Raw genomic sequence first — 21,028 nt, 5'->3', positions numbered from 1 at the left:
AGTAATATAGAAGATAGATAATGTTACAGGAGAGGTTTCTTCAATCTCCGACAGCCAGGCAACGCCCCCGAGACTCAGACCTCTTGCTGTTCAGCGGCCTTTCACTGGGCGAAGTTTGTTGCTCTGCCTGGCGCGTCCCAATAGTTAATAAAGTGCAAGAGGTCTTGGGACGCGTTTTGTCACATGCCACCTTCTCCCTCTCCCCCCCCCCCCCCCCCCCCCCCCCCCCCCTCCTCTCTCCCCATCCTCTCTCCCCATAGATTAGAGAGGAAGATGGTGCATGGAAAATCCTTGGATGAAAAGCTTACAGAAGGAATAGAATCCATGTAAACGGGGTGAGTTGGAAGGAACTGCAGATGCTGGTTTACACCATGCTGGATTAACTCAAAGGACACAAAGGGTCCCTGACCCGAAACGTTGTCCATTCATTCTCTCCAGAGATGTTGCTTGTCCCGCTGAGTTATTCCAGCATTTTGTGTCTACCCCTGAACCTATTTTAGATTTATAGCCTATAGGCTGCAAATAGACTTGCTTCTTTTTAAACATTTAATAATCTCTTCCTCTACATTTCTGCGCTTAAGAGAAGTACCCCATCTACTCACTTCAGTTCACTTTTCATTGCCAGACAAGAGACTTTGCGCCTGTATTTACCAATGTTCCAACATACAGCCTTTCTAAAATAAATTAATGGAGACTGAAAGCAGGATTGCTCACTAATTTTATTTCCATTCCTACCCTTGGAATGCCAGGAAAATCGCTGTCCTTCAATTCCACTGCTGCTCTCAAAGGAATAGGGAGCTGTTGCCACTATTATTTATGTCAATTCAACATTGAACAATTTGGAACCTTCTTGGTGTAAAAACATTAGTAGCATAATATCACTGCATATACCCACCCAGTGATTAAGCCACTTCAGGTAGCATTTCTATGCAATTTCTTTACATATAAGATTCAGGATTTTCAGGCCAACAAACTGTTCCTCCCTTTCATAATACTTATATGTCAGATTTTTGCAGGAAGAACATTATTCTTCCTGCCATGATTTATTGTGCCAGATAAATTGAATTCAATTAGGCTTCAGACTTTCAGTAAAAACAGTCTGCAAACTCTGGGTAAGATCTGATCTAGAAGTCTACAAACAAAAGCTGTACTGTAAACCTGACAATTACCCAATCTTCTCAAATGTGAGAAATTTAAATTCTCCTGAATCTCAGTGTTCATAATTGGAATCTACCATCTTCATTTGCTTTGAAACATCTGCTAATTTAATCCAGTTAGCAATTGGTCATACAGAATAACTGCACTTTTAGCTTTGATTTTGCTTGTGATCGAAGGCAGAATGGTAATGTGGCCCTTTTAGTTGATTTCAACGGTCTGATGAGTGCCTGTGATCCCTTCTGATACTATATATTACATGCATGGTTTGCAGACTTTGCCAGATTTAGCTACAATGTTGCTTTAGTCAAGCCTACTTCAATAATGGCTTCAGAAATAAGGCACTCAATGGATCTCAAGTTCATTCACATCTGAAGTGTAGAAAAAAGTGAACAATTTAATTTTTTTAGTGCAGTTGCTTTAGTTCCTTCCCTAAATTTATACAACTGATTTTCTCTTGCAAAAGTAAACTAATCATTTTTTTCAGATTTTCAGCCTAGCATTCATTAAGTCAGTTACTAACTGCTTCCTCCCTTGCAGCAGTCAGGAAGAGCATCCATTTCTCCCCCCATGGGGTCTCTTATCCACGCACTTGCGCAATGAGCCACTAACAATGCAGCATATTTTTCAAGAAAATGAGGCCACTTCCCCACAGATAGGTTAGTTCTAATACATGATGTAATGATTTTTTTTCCCAGTAGCAATGGGTTTGAAATCAAAACAAGGAAACAAATAATCCTCCAAGATTTATCAAGGATCTCACAAGGCCACTGCATAAGATTTTCTCATTGACTTTTACCAGCCACAAGGGAAGGACCCACAACTAATACCTTAATCACAATTCTTCTTAAAAACCTAACCATAGTATTTTCCTCCTCTCTTCAACCGTTGCATTTAAGTTATTAAGCTAAGTTGTCTTTAAGCTAGTACAGTGCCGTCCATAATGTTTGGGGCAAAGGACCCATCATTTATTTATTTGCCTCTGTACTCCACAAATTGAGATTCATAATAGAAAAAAAAAAAATACATGTGATTTTTTTTAAAGTGCACATTGTCAGGCCATTTTCCTACATTTTGGTTTCACCATGTAGAAATTACAGCAGTGTTTATACATAGTCCTCCCATTTCAGGGCACCATAATGATTGGGACACAGCAATGTCATGTAAATGAAAGTAGTCATGTTTAGTATTTTGTTGCATATCCTTTGCATGCAATGACTACTTGAAGTCTGCGATTCATGGACATCACCAGTTGCTGGGTGTCTTCTCTGGTGATGCTCTGCCAGGCCTGTATTACAGCCATCTTTAGCTTATGCTTGTTTTGGGGGCTAGTCTTTCTCTTCAGCATATAAAAGGCATGCTCAATTGGATTCAGATCGGGTGATTGACTTGACCACTCAAGAATTGACCATTTTTTAACTTTGAAAAACTCCTTTGTTGCTTTAGCAGTATGTTTGGGATCATTGTCCTGCTGTAGAATGAATCGCTGGCCAATGAGTTTTGAGGCATTTGTTTGAACTTGAGCAGATAAGATGTGTCTATACATTTCAGAATTCATTATGCTACCACCATCAGCAGTTGTATCATCAATGAAGATAAGTGAGCCAGTACCTTCAGCAGCAATACATGCCCAGGCCATAACACCCCCACCACCGTGTTTCACAGATGAGGTGGTTATGCTTTGGATCTTGGGCAGTTCCTTCTCACCTCCATACTTTGCTCTTGCCATCACTCTGATAAAGTTAATCTTCGTCTCATCTGTCCACAAGACCTTTTTCTAGAACTGTGGTTGCTCTTTTAAGTACTTCTTGGCAAACTGTAACCTGGCCATCCTATTTTTGCAGCTAACCAATGGTTTGCATCTTGCAGTGTAGCCTCTGTATTTCTGTTCATGAAATCTTCTGCGGCCATTGGTCATTGACAAATCCACACCTGACTCATGAAAAGTGTTTCTGAGCTGTCGGACAGGTGTTTGAGGATTTTTGTTTATTATAGAGAGAATTCTTCTGTCATCAGCTGTGTTGGTTTTCCTTGGCCTACCAGTCCATTTGCGATTAGTAAACTCACCAGTGCTCTCTTTCTTCTTAATGAGGTTCCAAACAGTTGATTTTGGTAAGCCTAAGGTTTGACTGATGCCTCTAACAGTTTTATTCTTGTTTAAGTCTCATAATGGCTTATTTGACTTTCATTGGCACAACTTTGGCCCTGGTGTTGATAAACAGCAATAAAAGTGTCCAAAGGTGATGGAAAGACTGGAGGAAAGACTAGATGTTGAGAGCTCTCTTATACCTGAATTAAGGAGGCAATTAAACACACCTGAGGAATTACTAATGCCTGTGAAGCCATGTGTCCCAAACTTTATGGTGCCCTGAAATGGGGGGGACTATGTATAAACACAGCTGTAATTTCTACACTGTGAAACCAAAATGTACAAAGATGGCCTTTAATAAAATCTGACAATGTGCACTTTAACCAAATGTGATTTTTTTAAATATTACATATCTCAAATTGTGTAGTACAGAGGCAAATAAATAAATGATGGGTCTTTGTCCCTAACATTATGGAGGACACTGTATGTCACATCCAGGGCTCCTGCAATGTTATCTATCATCCCACAGTGTCCTTGGATATATTTGATCAGGCGCAGGAGATCTATCTGCCTTCAGATGTCTTCAGACACCCAGCAACTCCTTGAACACCCAGCGAACTGTGCTCGCTGGTCCCCAAAGGCTCACTCAATGACATGATAGTCACTTGCCCTTCCCAATTCCCTTAGAGTGGGTCAGGTCAAATAAATAAATGAGTCTTTGTCCCAAACATTATGGAGGGCATTGTAAATGTTGAAATGTTCTGTGTGTGACTAATTAGCATATCTATCCTTGCTTTACTCACTCACTCTCACAGTTTCTAAAACCTGCCTTTGACCTAGTTCAACAATTTGCTGCATTATCAGCATTTTCATTTTACAGCACGACTAATCAGCCTTTGGGTCTGTTGTGTGCTGTGGAAACAGGCCGGTAAATTTTCAAAATTCCATTGCACAGCAGACTCTTACAGATCTGCTTAACTCAAAGCTATTGATGTATTGTGAATTGAGCTGCAAATAAGACTGCTGCTATTGTAATGAGAAGCAGCAGTACTGACATCTCTCAGTGCTAGTTTGGCCTGCCAAGACGGGAAGGGGTTAACAGCAGAGGAGACCCAAACCTTTGTTGCTAAAGGAGCAATCATGTACCTCATAGGCTAGGTTTATGAAAACCGTACTTGCTTCTTCATACAGAGGGTGGTGGATATCTGGAACGAACTGCCTGAGGTGATGGAAAAGTCAATGGTTAAAGGATGCAAGGACAGGTACATGGATAGGAAAGGCATGGAGGGATGCGGGCCCAATGCAGACAAATGGACAGGATGAGGAGACTGAATCATGGGGCCATACATTGGTGACAGTAAATCCCTTTGGAAGTGGTCAGTGCTGTGGAGGTATAGATCAGCAGGGTCAGGTTGGTGAGAGATTGCAGTGGTTAAGCATGTCTTTGAAATGTACTCATATTGCAATTTTTGATGTTACTAATGTTGTATCAAGGGATCCTCATATTAAGTACACAAACTTTTGGAATGCTGATTGGAGCCATGACCTCTGGATCAGAGGTTAATTAACTACCATTAGGAAGTAACACTTCAAGATTATATGAAACATCAAAAGTATAAAAGTAACAAAACTGCCCCATCTGAGACAGTCCATTTGCATCTCTCCAGGAAAAGTGATTATGTTTTGGGCTGAAACCTCCAATAAGCCGGGTGTGCAATTCAGTACAGTTAACATCAACATGCTCATAATTATAGAACTCTTTAAAGTATGGAGTTTCACACATTATAGTATTAAAAATAACTAATAAAACTGATATTTCTAAAAAAAAAATTAAGGTTCAACACTATTCTGTAGTCGTGACAGAGTTAGTGATACCTGATATTCCATGAGCAATCTGATGCTTGAACTGTTGCTGCTGTTAGTCGACAATACCCAATAACTAAATTTGGTTTTGCATAAATGTTGGCTCAAAGTTCACGCCAACATACATGCAAACCATCAGCTGCAGTGTTTCCATTATAAATAGGCACTCAGATTAACAATTCTTAAGTCGGCTGTTCAGGATGGCATTTTTTGACCGAATATTCATCTCTGTCCACCACAAATTTGCAAACATTAACTGATAATATAATGGAATCTCCATTGATATGACCGATTCATGTCACACAATCTACTTCATAGCAATCTAGTCAAGCACAATCTCATTAGTTAATGATCCACACGTCGATATTGCGTATTAGCCCCATGCACGAGGAACACCAGAAGTAATCCATCATAATGCAATTTTACATGTGTTCTGGATGGCTCTGCAGGCAGGCTATCAATTCTCCCACTGGCTTGCTTTCGTAGCAAATTTGATACACGGCTGTGAACAAAGGGAACCTATAACAAGAAAATCAAAAATTGTATGGGTTTGTGCCAGTTCAAGAGAAAATAGTGGGGGAAGCCACCTGGTGGTGGATTGGGAACATGCACCACAAGGACAAATGTACATATTAAAAGGTTTACAAGCGCCAAGGCAAAATACTCAAACTTAGAGTCATGGTCATGCAGCACTTTCAGCCCCTCATCCATATTACCGAGATGCCCCATTTGAAGCTAGTTTGGCCTCATTTGGCCCATATCCCTTTGAATCTTTCCTAGCAATGTACCTGTCCAATTGTCTATTAGATGTTATCATTTTACCTGCTACAACTACTGCCACTGGCAGCTAGTCCCATATATACACTGTGTGCAAAAAGTTGCCCCTCAGGTTCCTATCTTTCCCCTCTCACCATACACCGGTCTTTAGACTCCGTGCATTCACCATGTACATTCCCCTCATGAATTTATACACTTGTATAAGATTACCCCTCAGCCTCCTGTGCTCCAAGGAATAAAGTACAATCTTGTCCAACCGCTCCCTATAGTTCAGACCCGTGATTCCTCACAACATCCTTAGGAATCTTTTCTGCACTCTTTCCAGATTAAAGGCATCTATCCTACAGCAGGATGATCAAAACCAAACACAATACTCCCAAAATAGAAACAAAATGTTGGAGTAACTCAGTGGACAGGCAGCATCCCTCTGTAGAGATGCTGCCTGTCCTGCTGAGTTACTCCAGCATTTTGTGTCTATCTTAGGTGTCAACCAGCTTCTGCAGGTCCTCCCAATATAATACTCCCAACTGCAGTTTCATCAATTTCTGTTCAAGTTAAAAGCAATCTAGCTTTAAATTACATGCAAAATTACTTGGGTTCAGATCAATGTCCAACATGAAGAATGTCAAGTTATTTAACATAAGAAATGGAAGCAGTATTCGCTTTAGCACAACTTGCCTGTTCCGCCATTCAATAAATCCTGACTGATTTTATACATAAGATTTTATACATATAACATGATTTTTTACATGGTAAATGGTAGGGAATTGAAGAATACAGTTGAACAGAGGGATCTGGGTATAACCGTGCATAGTTCCTTGAAGGTGGAATCTCATATAGATAGGGTGGTAAAGAAAGCTTTTGGTATGCTAGCCTTTATAAATCAGAGCATTGAGTATAGAAGCTGGGATGTAATGTTAAAATTGTACAAGGCATTGGTGAGACCAAATGTGGAGTATGGTGTACAATTTTGGTCGCCCAATTATAGGAAGGATTTCAACAAAATAGAGAGAGTACCAAGGGGATTTACTAGAATGTTGCCTGGGTTTCAACAACTAAGTTACAGAGAAAGGTTGAATAAGTTAGGTCTTTATTCTCTGGAGCGCAGAAGGTTAAGGGGGGACTTGATAGAGGTCTTTAAAATGATGAGAGGGATAGACAGAGTTGATGTGGACAAGCTTTTCCTTTTGAGAATAGGGAAGATTCAAACAAGAGGACATGACTTCAGAATTAAGGGACAGAAGTTTAGGGGTAATATGAGGGGGAACTTCTTTACTCAGAGAGTGGTAGCGGTGTGGAATGAGCTTCCAGTGGAAGTGGTGGAGGCAGGTTCATTGGTATCATTTAAAAATAAATTGGATAGGCATTATGGATGAGAAGGGAATGGAGGGTTATGGTATGAGTTATTGGGACTAAGGAAAAAAAAAAAAGTTGTCGGCACGGACTTGTAGGGCCGAGATGGCCTGTTTCCGTGCTGTAATTGTTATATGGTTATATGGTTATAAGCTCCATTCATGGCATTATCCTCAGCACATCATATTCCCTTAATATCTAAACATTTATTTCATCTGGGTCTGGATTTAACTCAGAAACTCACCCTTTCAAAACTTCACCACGGTAATGCAAGGATTAAAACGGGCTTAACTAAATGGAATTATCTGCAAACAGTCCCTATGTCCAACAAGCAGCCTCACTTAGGAAAACATTTAGGTTCAATTAGAACCAGTAAATCATGAAGCCTAACATCATGTGGCCAGCAGGGCCTCAAATTATGCAGCTGGAAAAGCCCATAGAGATAAGATGAGCTTCCTTTCCTTCTCATAGACGACCAAGACCAGCTCAATGCATGATGTATGGAATTACCCTTGTTTTGAGTATTAGGAGGATAGCTAATCTTAAAATGTAGCTGGCTGTTGTCTGAAAGAGGCATGGACTTATTGATGTGATAGAAATTGCAGATGCTGGTTTAAATCAAAGGTAGACACAAAATGCTGGAATAGCTCAGCGGGTGAGGCAGCATCTCTGGAGAGAAGGAATGGGCGATGTTTCGGGTTGAGACCCTTCTTCAGACTGACGAACATTGATTGTGTGGTACACATGAGCTCATCAGACTTCTCCTGAGTGGGATCCCATAAAGTGTCCGGACTCTCGAGTTCTCTAGACCACCCATTGCAAGCCAGAGACCCTAACAGGCAGAAGAGCAGGGGACTCATTGCCTTTTGCGGTTTCCATAAATGTATTGTTTTTAAAATGTATAACTATTCCTTTAGTCTATTTGGTCCTGGTGAGTACTGATGTAATTCAGACAATACCTACACTGAGGTAGTCACGCCGAGGATACAGCAAGAACCAAGGTGTGTGACGGAGAGAAAGGGTGGAAATCGTGGAGTGCAGAACCAGGTGGCTGTGCCTAATGAAAACAGGTACGCCCTCTTGGGAGCTGTCCGGGGAGACGATGTTTCCAGTTGGAGCGGCGGACACGTCGGTGGCTCCAATCCTACAGATGGGACTCGACCGGCGAGAACGACGTCGGGCAGAGCCCTAGTGGTGGGTGACTCCATTGTCCAAGGAGATGTGAGGATGGTATGTAGCCTCCCTGGTGCCAGGGTTCAGGATGTCACAAACCAGATTCTGAACGTCCTCGAGAGAGAGAAGGTGAACAGCCGGCAGTACTTGTGCACGTGGGCACAAACGACATCGGGAAGAAGAGGAAGGAGGTTCTCCAACATGAGTTCAGAGAGTTGGGAAGAAGACTGAAATGCCGGACTTCTAGGGTGGTTATCTCTGGATTGCTTCCAGTACCTCGTGCTAGTGAGGACAGGAACAGGGAGATAGAGGATCTGAATGTGTGGCTGAGGGGCTGGAGCAGGGAGCCAGGATTTAGATTTATAGACCACTGGGATCTCTTCTGAGGTCGGGGTAACCTGTACAAAAGGGACAGGTTACACCTTAACTGGAGGGGGACCGACATTCTGGCAGGCAGGTTTGCTAGGGCTACACATGTGGGTTTAAACTAAATAGTGGGGGGGAGGGATTGACAAATTGGGAGTATAAAGATGGAGTTGAAGGGGAAGTGGCTATAGGAAAAATTACAAAAGATTCTCGAATTAACGGAAGGAAAGCTGGAGAATGGACAACAGAGTAACGTCAGGGCCAATTGCGAGGGGGGAAGTGAATATGGAGGTCAAAGTGCTGTATATGAATGCGCGAAGTATAAGGAATAAAGTGGGCGAGCTTGAGGCTTAGTTAGAAACTGGCAAGTATGATATTGTGGGATTTACTGAGACATGGCTGCAAGAGGGCCAAGGCTGGGAACTGAATATTTAAGGGTATACCTCCTATCGAAAAGACAGACAGGTGGGCAGAGGGGGTGGGGTTGCCCTGTTGGTGAGGAATGAAATTCAGTCCCTTGCAAGGGGTGACATTGAAACAGGAGATGTGGAGTCATTACGGATAGAACTAAGGAATTGTAAGGGTAAAAATACCCTAATGGGACTAATCTACAGGCCCCCAAACAGTAGCCTGGACATAGGGTGCAAGTTGAATCAGGAGTTAAAATTGGCATGTAGCAAAAGTAATGCTGTGGTTGTTATGGGAGATTTCAACATGCAGGTAGACTGGGAAAATCAGGTTGGTACTGGACCCCAAGAAAGGGACTTTGTAGAGTGCCTTTGTGATGGATTCTTAGAACAGCTTGTATTGGAGCCTACCAGGGAGAAGGCTATTCTGGATTTAGTGTTCTGTAATGAGCCGGATTTGATAAAGGACCTCGAGGTTAATGAGCTATTAGGAGGCAGTTTAATCTACAATTGGAGAGGGAGAAGAGTAGATCGGAGTTGTCAGTGTTGCAGTTGAATAAAGGGGACTATGGGGCCATGAGGGAGGAGCTGGCCAAAGTTGACTGGAAAGATACACTAGCAGGGATGACAGTGGAACAAAAATGGCAGGTGTTTCTAGGAATAATACAGAAGGTGCAGGATCAGTTCATTCCTAGGAGGAAGAAAGATTCCAAGGGGAGAAAGGGACGACCATGGCTGACAAGGGACATCAGGGACAGTATAAAAATTAAAGCAAAGAAGTACAACGTAGCAAAAATGAGCAGGAAGCAAGAGGATTGGGTAATGTTTAAAGAACAACAGAAGATAACCAAAAAGACAATACGGGGAGAAAAGATGAGGTACGAAGGTAAGCTAGCCAAGAATATAAAGCAGGATAGTAAAAGCTTCTTTAGGTATGTGAAGAGGAAAAAAATAGTTAAGACCAAAGTTGGACCCTTGAAGACCAAAAAAGGTGAATTTATTATGGGGAATAAGGAAATGGCAGATGAGTTGAACAGGTACTTTGGATCTGTCTTCACTAAGGAGGACACAAACAATCTTCCTGATATGGTAGTGGCCAGAGGATCTGGGGTGACGGTGGAACTGAAGGAAATCCACATTAGGCAGGAAATGGTGTTGGATAGACTGATAGGACTGAAGGCTGATAAATCCCCAGGGCGTGATGGTCTGCATCCCAGGATACTTAAGGAAGTGGCTCTAGAAATCGTGGACGCATTGGTGATCATTTTCCAATGTGCTAGAGACTCAGGATCAGTTCCTGTGGATTGGCAGGTAGCTAATGTTATCCCACTTTTTAAGAAAGGCGGGAGAGAGAAAACAAGGAATCATAGACCAGTTAGCCTGACATTGCTGGTGGGGAAGATGCTGGAGTCAATTATAAATGATGAGATAGCCGAACATTTGGATAGCAGTAACAGGATCGGTCCGAGTCAGCATGGATTTACGAAGGGGAAATCATGCTCGACTAATCTTCTGGAATTTTTTTCAAGATTTACGATGGGGAAATCATATACACATAGGAGATGAGTGGGCAAAATGAGGGCACATGGTATTGGGGGTAAAGTGCTGACATGGATAGAGAAGTGGTTGGCAGACAGGAAACAAAGAGTAGGGATTAATGGGTCCCTTTCAGAATGGCAGGCAGCGACTAGTGGGGTACCGCAAGGCTCAGTGCTGGGACCTCAGTTATTTACAATATAAATCAATAATTTGGATGAAGGGATTCAAAGTATCATTAGCAAATTTGCAGATGACACAAACTGGGTGGCAGTGTGAACTGTGAGGAGGATGCTATGAGAATGCAGGGTGAGTTGGATAGGTTGGGTGAGTGGGCAGATTAAATTTAATGTGGATAAATGTGAGGTTATCCACTTTGGTAGCAAAAACAGGAAGGCAGATTACTATCTAAATGGCATCAAGTTGGGAGAAGGGGAAGTACAGCGGGATCTGGGGGTCCTTGTACATCAGTCTATGAAAGTAAGCATGCAGGTACAGCAGGCAGTGAAGAAAGCGAATGGCATGTTGGGCTTTATAACAAAAGGAATCGAATATAGGAGCAAAGAGGTCCTTTTGCAGTTATACACAGCCCTAGCGAGACCACACCTGGAGTATTATGTGCAGTTTTGGTCCCCTAATTTGAGGAAGGACATTCATGCTATTGAGGGAGTGCAGCGTAGGTTTACAAGGTTAATTCCCGGGATAGCGGGACTGTCATATGCTGAGAGAATGAAGCAGCTGGGCTTGTACACTCTGGAGTTTAGAAGGATGAGAGGGTATCTCATTGAAACATATAAGATTGTTAAGGGTTTGGTCACGCTAGAGGCAGGAATCATGTTCTCAATGTTGGGGGAGTCCAGAACCAGGGGCCACAGTTTAAGAATAAGGAGCAAGCCATTTAGAACGGAGACGAGGACCGACATCTTACTGTTCTAATACCAACATGATATTTTAAGTTGTTAGTGTATACAATTGCAGGGCAAAATAAATCTCTATTGTAAATCTCAGAAACTAGTGATCAAATTAAATTGCTCTGCTATTTGGATGACGAACACAGTAACATATTTTGGCTTTCTATTCTACATTTTCCTTGATCGCCTTTCCCTTTATCCTATTCACACCTTACATTTCCTTATCTATACACTTCCTTATCCAAGTACCTCCCACTACTGTGACATCTGTCTGAATGGTTTCGACCCATAACATCACACATTCCTTCTCTCCAGTGAAGCTGCCTGTCCACTGAGTTACTCCAGCATTTTGTGTCTATCTTTGACATAAACCAGCATCTGCAGTACCTTCCTAATATTTTTGTCCTTTACCCACTCCATTACTTTTAGTAAAGGCCCAGTTATTTTGCATTAATTGCCTATTAAACAAATAAGAAATTAATCTGTTCCATTTATGGGAAGCCTAATAGTAATCAACTATATAATTAACATCTATGTGACAATTATTAATGCAGTCAAAAAACTTCTCTGTTGTACAAAATTATTTCATAGCAAATATTCTTTGAGATTCTTCATTCTCTCTCTATCCAATCTTTGCTTCTCCTGCTTCTTTGCATGTACATTTTGCTATTTCCCTTAGCACTCCCCCGTTTCTAAGCTGTAAACTCTCGTTAGTTGCGGTCTTGCGTTGCATTCACGGATGTCTCAGATGAACTGCTTCCTCAAAATGTGGTGTTTAAAGTTGCAATTCCAGCGAGTCAGATTGTAACATATATTTGTACAGAAAAAACATTTGCAATTGAGCAAGCTCACAATGAAAGAGATTGTCCATTAAAGAAACACGTATTTATACAGTGCCTTTTATTTGCAGGACGTCTCCCAAAGATTTACTTTAGGGAAAATTAACATTTACCCTGAATACAGACCGTTCGAATTGGAGATCTGTCTATTATTTTGACGAAGTTATTGAGAAATGTGTAAAGATTACAGGTAGAACTAATGTCATCCAGTTTCAAGGGTTGAAATATGATGATTGAGATAGATTCTTGGTCAGGAGAGGGGGGGGGGGAGGAGAGGGGAGGGAGGGGGGGGAGAGTGGGGGGGGGGAGAGGAGAGAGGGGGGGAGGAGAGGGGGGGGGAGGAGAGGGGGGGGAGGGAGGAGGGGGGGGGAGAAGAGAGAGAGAGAGAGGGGGAGGGGAGAGGAGAGAGGGAGAATAGGGAGGGAGGAGAGAGAGGGGGGAGGAGCGAGGGGCAAGAGAGAGGGGAGAGAGAGGGAGGGGGGGGGAGAGAGGGAGAGAGGGGGGAGGAGAGGGGGGGAGGGGGAGGAGGAGGAGGGGGGGGAGAGGGGGGAGAGAGGGGAGGGGAGGGAGAGGGGAGGAGGAGAGAGGGGGGAGGAGGAGGGAGGAGGGAGGGAGGGGGGGGGGGGGGGGGGGGGGGGAAGAGGGGGGAGGGGGGGGGGGGGGGGAGGGGGGGGGGGGGGGGAGGGGGGGGGGGGGGGGGGAGGAGGGGGGGGAGGGGGGGGGGGGGGGAGAGGGGGGGAGAGAGGGGGGAAGGGAGGGGGGAGGAGGAGAGGGGGGGGGAGGAGAGAGGGGGGGGGGAGGAGGGGGGGAGGGGGTGGAGGGGTGGGGGGTGGGGGGGGGGGGGGGGGGGGGGGGGAGGGGGGGGGGGGGAGGGGGGGGGGGGGGGGGGGGGGGAGAGGGGGGGGGGGGGGGGGGGGGGGGGGGAGGGAGGAGGGGGGGGGGGGGAGAGGGGGGGGGAGGGGGGGGGAGGGAGGGGGGGGGGGGGGGGAGGAGGGGGGGGGGGGGGGGAGGGGGGGAGGGGGGGGGGGAGGGAGGGGGGGGGTAGAGGGGGGGGGGGGGGAGAGAGGGGGGGGGAGGAGAGAGGGGGGGGGAGGAGAGAGGGGGGGGAGGAGGAGAGGGGGGGGAGGAGGAGGAGGAGGGGGGGAGGAGAGAGGGGGGAGGAGGAGAGGGGGGAGGAGAGAGGGGGGGAGGAGAGAGGGGGGGGAGGAGGGGGGAGAGAGAGGGGGGAGAGAGAGGAGAGAGGGGGGAGGAGAGAGGGGGGAGGAGAGAGGGGGAGGAGAGAGAGGGGTGATCATGAGCTTCGACACAGGCGGCGGGGGTTTGGCCTGGGGCTCGTGCAAAGGCATATGTAAATGAGATCCATTGCGATTGGACATCTGTGAGCACTGGGCATTGTGACATCACACGATGGAATGTTCATCAACATTCTATGGGTGAGAAGCTGTTTGATTTTTTTTAACATTTTGAAATCTATGTTTTTTACCGAAAAAGCAGGGAAACGTTGAACCGAATGTTCTCATTTACACACATTAAGAGGCGGAGGAAAAACCCTCCGCGCTGTATCTCCAAATGAAACTAAACGGAAGCTGAAGTACTAAGAAGCTGTGCAGAAAGACTGGAAAGTTATTGCAGAGAACACGAATCAGCTAAGCAGAGCATTTTATATACAGCATGTCAGCGGGGGGGGGGGGGGGGGGGGGGGGGGGGGGGGGGTGGAAGACAGATCACCGAAGCATCCAAAAAAAAGGAGGATATTGTTACACAGACACCAGCCCAATAAATGATCAAGAAACAGATAAAGAAGACTTACTTATCCACCATTGATCTTTGTTTGAGAATGTGGTGCACTTCTGCTGATGTCTGAGGTCCTTGGAGCTTCTGGCCGTTCAACATCTCCTGTTCCAGCTGTTCAATGGTCTGAGAAGCAAATCATCCTTTTTTTTTTAAAACTTTTGTGCTTTCAATGACTGAACAGCATTTAGACGGTTATTAAATATAACTTGTCAAACATTACAGCGTTAAATTATAATATAGGTAGGGTAGACAGTCGGAGCCTGTTTCCCAGGATAGAAATATTGAATACTAAAGGGCATAGGTTTAATGCAAGAGGGGCAAAGGTTAAAGGAGATGTGTAGAGCAAGTTTTTATTTTTACACACCAAAGATGTTGAATGCATGAAACGTGCTGCTGGGGGTGATGGTGGAGGAAGATACAATAATGGCATTTAAGAATCTATGAACGTGGATATGCAGGGAATGATTGGATATGGATTATGTGCAGGCAGATAAGAGTTGGTCTTGGCATCATGTTCGGCACGGACGTTGTGGGACAAAAGACCTGTTCCCGTGTTGTATGATTCTATGTTTTGTAAATAAGCTGGAAATATTTAAATAGGTTTCACGTATTTTTCATCAAAATCTTTTTGAAGCCATCACTTTTTTCTTGTTTATACTTCTAATTATCTTTCTTAAATAGGAACTTTTCGAAAGATTCCTGGCATGAGACAGAATCGAGGGATAGACACCACTGGCATGTCCATGCAAATACCACCTTGCACATGGTGACTGAATGACTAGAGTGAAGAAAAGAGAGTGTGTGTGTGTGTGTGTGTGTGTGTGTGTGTGTGTGTGTGTGTGTGTGTGTGTGTGTGTGTGTGTGTGTGTGTGTGTGTGTGTGTGTGGTTTTTCAGCATGTGGGGGGGGGGGGGAAGAAGAGGGGAGGGGGGGACGAGGGAAGAGGGGGGGGGAGGAAGAGGGGAGGGGGGGGAGGAGAAGAGGGGAGGGGGGGAGAGAGAAGAGGGGGGGGGGGGAGAGAGAAGAGGGGAGGGGGGGGGGGAGAAGATGGGAGGGGGGAGAAGAGGGGGGGGGGGAGAGGAGGGGAGGGGGGGGAGAAGAGGGGAGGGGGCCATCAGCCCCCCCCTCCTCCACACCCGTCTCTCTCTCTCCTCACATCTCTCACCCTTCCCCCCCCTCACCCATCTTCCCTCTCTTCCTGCCCTCCCACCCCCTCTCCCTCTGTCTCTTGCCCTTCTTTCTCTGCCCCTTTCTCTCTGTCTCTCCCCATTCTCTCTCTGCCCTCACCCTCTACCCCTGTACCACCCCCCCCCCCCCCCCACCACCCTCTAGACGTGCCTGTGAGTTGGGGGCTATGTGTCAGTGGATAGGGCGGTTAAGGGGTAAAAGGAGCAAATTAATAATATGAATATAATATCAAGGGGGGTAGTTACCATGTGTGCGGGGGGGGGGTAGTTAGTGTGTGTGACGCCGCATGCCGCCTCCCCACCGCAACCACACTCTGGGGGAACAGACCCAACGGGTCTGCACTTGGTCTAGTATATATATAAAAAAATATTTTCTTTCCTGCATAATAGTCAATAAAATCCTTCCTTACCTTTCCCGTTTTTACGAAAGCCTCGGCAATCTTACGGTTTCGCCCTCCATAGCAGGTTGTGATAACATCTGCAACACCACAACTTTCTAGAAATGTTGCAACAGAAACGCTTCCTTTGCAAAAGATTTTGGCAAATGCAATCATCTCCATTAAACCCAGGCGAATCACAGCAGCTTTTGTGTTATCTCCACTAAGTAGCCCATCACAGAAACCAGCACCGACTGCAACAATGTTCTGTCAAAGAGTAATATTGGCATTTTATAGAGGTGCAGATTCTACATTTATGGTAAACAATCAGGTTTCAAGAAGTGCCATTATCCATTATTAAGGTAGTTATGCTCAATGAATAGCCTCAATGTCAAACAATGTCACACAGAGAAACATAGAAAAATAGGTGCAGGAGCCAGCACTGCCATTCAATATCATCATGGCTGATCATCTGAAATCAATAACCAGTTCCTGCTTTTCTCCATATTCCTTGATTCTTTTAGCTCCAAGAGCTAAATCTAACTCACTCTTGAAAACATCCAGTGATTTGGCCTCCATTACCTTCTGTGGCAGAGAATTCCACAGATTCACAGAAGAGGATTTTCCCCATTTCAGTCCGAAATGGCCTACCCCTTATTCTTAAAATGTGACCCCGGTTCTGGACTCACCCAACATCGGGAAATTTTTTCCTGCATCTAGCCTGTCCAATCCTTTAAGAATTTTATATAAGATTCCCACGCATCCATCTAAATTTCAATGAATACAAGCCCAGTCGACTCATTCTTCCATCATATGTCAGTCCCACAATCCCGGGAATTAACCTGGTGAACCTACGTGGCATTCCCTCAATAGCAATAATGTCCTTTCTCCAATTAGGAGACCAATACTGCACACAATACTCCAGGTACGGTCTCACCAGGGCCCTGTACAACTGTAGTAGGACCCCCTTGCTCCTAAAATCAAATCCTCCCACAATGAAGGCCAACATGCCATTAGCTTTCTTCACTGCCTGCTGTACCTGCATGGTTACTTTCAGTGACTGATGTACAAGGACACCCAGGTCTCGTTGCACCCCCCTTTTCCTAATCTGACACCATTCAAATAATAATCTGCCTTCCTGTTCTTGCCACCAGAGTGGATAATCTCACATTTATCTACAACACACTGCATCTACCATGCATCTGCCCACTCACCCAACCTATCCAAGTCACCCTGCAGCCTCATAGCATCCTCCTCGCAGCTCACACTGCCACCCAGCTTTGGGTCATCTGCAAACTTGGAGATGTCACATTTAATTCCATCTAAATCATTATTATATATTGTAATATATATATATATCTATATATCTATCTATATATATATATCTATCTATCTATATCTATCTATCTATCTATCTATATCTATATCTATATCTATATCTATATCTATCTATATATAGATTGTTAAATATGTTATAGCAGCGTATTTCAAAAGCTAGTATTTCTGGGAGATTGTTTGCATCCTGACACATCTGGGCAAATCACACACCATCCATATGCACCCACCAATAACAATTAAAATGGTACAACTAGCCAGGACCCTGATTAAACAGTTAAGCATCCTTGCACTAAAACAGGTCACTTCTCTGAAATAATCACACTAGGTAGCCCTTATACATCAGTGGTGTGATGAAGATTCCCATGTTCTCAAAGTGGCAGCCAGTTAAGGCAAGAAATAAGCAGCCAAAAGTTACAAGTGACAGTTAAATATATTTGATTGTGGGCGATTTGCAACATAACTCAAATATGCTCACTGATTACTTATACAGGTTTCCATGTGGAGGTTTCACTGGATCAGAACAGGCATCATGGTGATTTGCCCCATCTAAACCCAGTGATAACCCAAATATTAAGTGTAGTAACAAAAGGTAGACACAAGATGCTGGAGTAACTCAGCAGGACAGGCATCTCTGGAGAGAAGGAATGGGTGACGTTTCGGGTCCAGACCCTTCTTCAGACGCAAGTGTAGTAACAACAGCTTAGAATTATATAACATCTTTAACACAGAACATATCCCAAGGTATTCATGAAATATAAGTAAAATATAAAAGTAAAAGTTGGGTATGGAGGGGTAAACAAGAGAACAAATTTTGGTCAAAATCAAGGAATTTATAGAGGTATTTTACATGGAGAGAAAGGACATCTTAGGAAGGAAGGAAATTCTAACGATGTGGATCCAACCAGGAGCATAATCAAAGTAATGAAGTTTAAAGTAAGTAAATACATGTAATAATTACATTAATGCAAAAATGTAAATTGCCCGTAGCTCATCTTGTTCCCACAAAGCTTTTCTGCTTGTTGAAAAAAATGTAAATCATTGAATTTGCGACACATCTAACCTCGCACATGTTCAGCAGGTAGTTTTCCCAGCAAAACAGTTTAAAAAAATGAATAGTTTATATTTTAGATAGCAGATATTTTAAGAGACTTAGCTTCAAGCTGTCATCATCGAGCATATCAGACAGAAGCTGTTAAATACAAGATTTCACTCCCAGCATTCAGAGATGGATAATTATCCATTATAAGGTGCCACATGTCACTATGGTAATGGTTAGCGGTCAGATCATGGATATGATCTCCATACCACCTAGATGTCCATGTTTACATAGAAATGAAATTGGAATGAGGATTCAAATCTTTTTAAAAACACTGTAAAATGCTTTCTTACCTTTAATGCACCACAGAGTTCTACTGTCTCCGCATCATCCACCACGGTTATCCGAAAATTGGATGTCTGCAAGAGCTCTTTGAATATGTTTCCATTCTGCACATTCTTGCTGCCTGGTAGAAGAAATGTCTGTTACTTTGTGCTTCTAAGTAACGACATTAGTTTCTACTGTTGCCCTTGAACATCAAAAACAATTCCTGCAAACAGTGGACGTTTAATCATTTCACAGAGGCCTCTCCGGGATTATTCTCGTGAACCTTCTTTGGAACCCTCTCCAAAGACAACACATCTCAGTAATGTGGCCCAAAACTGCTCATATTATTTCAAATGTGGCCTCACCAGCTCCAGATAAAGCCTCAGCATTACCTTACAAACACGCATTGACCTACATTCTTAACAAATTAAAGAGCCTTTCCCAAACAGTTCAGCCAGCTAATCCATGAAAGAGCTGAGAAATTTAAATTACTAAATTGCAGTCACCAATTATCCTATTTTTAGATCATTCTCGGTTTTATTGGTATTTGTTTATTATTGTCACGTGTACCAAGATAGAGCAAAGACCTTTCTTTGTGATCAAATCAGTCGAGTGAAGCTCAGTGGTAGGGTACAACCCATAGTCCAACGAGCATCAATACCCTAGTGGCCAAGGAGAGTAATTCAAGCACAACATCTGAGAACCCGGAATCCAGCCAGACGCAGCCTGCTTTGGAGAAGAAGATGCAAGGCCACAGACATCATGTGAAGTGGCCAAAGTCCAGCAGCAAGAAAGAGTGGGCAACAGTCGAGAAAAGGGACCTGAGGAAACGGTGGAGGAAATCCTCACTGGAGGTAAGAGTTGGCATCAACCTCCTGCAAGCAGATCTAAAGGAACACCTGGGAAGACTGCGGAGAGCAGAAACCCTCAGAACTCGATGCAAGAAGGAGAGGGCAAGAACATGGAGAAAGCAAACCATCCCAAAATCATGGCGAAGAGCAGGGGGAGTGGTGATCCCCAAGGAAAAAGATGCCTCAAACATCGACCAATTCCAGCAAATCAATCTCTTGAATGTTGAAGGGAAGATCTTCTTTAGCATTGTTGCTCAAAGGATGATAACCTACTTGAAACAGAACAACCCGATTGATACGTTGGTACAGAAAGCTGGTATACCAGGCTTCTCTAATGCTTAGAACACACAAGCACGATATGGCATCAAATCCAGCCTGCAAAACGGGAAGGAAGAGAAGTGAACGTCTTATTCCTGGACCTAGGCAATGCTGTTGGATCTGTTCCCCATTCTCTACTCTGGACAGCCTTCGAGTTCTTCCAAGTGCCAAAGACCATTACAAACCTGGTCAGAAACTACTTCCAAGACTTGCAATTCTGTATTACAACAACAGAATACACAGCAACATGGCAATCACTGGAAGTGGGAATAATGGCAGGTTACACCGTCTCCCCGCTAGCCTTCACCATGGCGATGGAAGCGATCATCCGAGCTTCCAAGTGGGTTGTAGGAGGAGAGCGCCTGCAGTCTGGGCAGCTGCTACCTCCCATTCGTGCCTACATGGATGACATGACCACCCTGACCTCAACCATTGCATGTACCAAGCGTCTGCTGGAAAAGCTTCATGCGAACATATACCCGGATGAAGTTGAATCCCAGCAAATCCAGGAGAGGAAAAATCGTAGACAAGCGATTCCACATTGATGAAACAACCATTCCGATGGTGTCAGAGCTGCCAGGCAAGAGTTTAGGATGGTGGTACAATGCAAGCCTCAAAGACTCAGACCAGTGTGACCAATTGAGGGGAAAACGGGGCTGCAACTGGGCTGCAAAATGACCAGCAAGAGGGGTAAAACGGAGGGGAGCGCACCTGGGATGCCAGGTGTTGCTGTTGAGCCCTCTGGAGGTGTTGTGGACCTATCAACGAAACACCAAGGAAGGAGGGTGCCCACCTGATGACCCCAATGAAGTTTTTACCCCGACCCCCACTCAAGATATTAAGAAGTTGCCAATTATAGTAGGGGTAATATCAAGTCCTATAAGCTCAACTATGAGCTATCCAATTAAATCATATCATACACGAGTACAATCAAGTCATATACAAGTGCAAAAGGTAATAAAAAAGAGTGCCGAGTAGTGTTACAGCACTGCAGTTGCAGAGAAAAGATACAGCACCCACAAGCAAGTAGATTGGATGATTGAATCTACATCCTAGCTTATGGGAGGACCATTCAGTGGTCTGATAACAGCGGGGAGGAAACTGTTCCTGTATCTGGTGTTACATGCTTTCCAGCTTTTGTATCTTCTACCTGATAGGAAAGGGGAGAAGAGGGAATGACCGGTGTGAAAATGGCTTGATTATCTTGGCTGCTTTCCTGAAACAGTGTGAAATACAGATCGAGTCAATGGGGGAGTCGGCTCTGTGTGATAGTTACATCCACCATTCTCTGTAATATCTTGTGGTCTTGGGGCCAGCTGTTGCTAAAGCAGG

The 21,028-nt window shown here is 44.3% G+C and overlaps 1 protein-coding gene across 1 annotated transcript in view; it reads right to left on the bottom strand.

The window, feature by feature from the left end:
• Window positions 1–377: 377 nt before the first annotated feature.
• Window positions 378–21,028, bottom strand: part of LOC129709677 (glycerol-3-phosphate dehydrogenase 1-like protein) — a 46,630-nt gene continuing 25,979 nt past the window's right edge. The window contains exons 5-8 of the mRNA XM_055656191.1: window positions 18,554–18,666; window positions 15,860–16,093; window positions 14,280–14,386; window positions 378–5,626 (exon numbers count right to left, since the gene is read on the bottom strand). Coding sequence (XP_055512166.1) covers window positions 5,530–5,626; window positions 14,280–14,386; window positions 15,860–16,093; window positions 18,554–18,666 — 551 coding nt within the window. The 3' untranslated portion in view covers window positions 378–5,529. The remainder of the gene's footprint in view (window positions 5,627–14,279; window positions 14,387–15,859; window positions 16,094–18,553; window positions 18,667–21,028) is intronic.

Source organism: Leucoraja erinacea, chromosome 2, assembly GCF_028641065.1.
Source record: "Leucoraja erinacea ecotype New England chromosome 2, Leri_hhj_1, whole genome shotgun sequence".
Classification (NCBI taxonomy): Eukaryota; Metazoa; Chordata; class Chondrichthyes; order Rajiformes; family Rajidae; genus Leucoraja; species Leucoraja erinaceus.
This window is presented reverse-complemented; position numbering and strand designations above follow the sequence as displayed.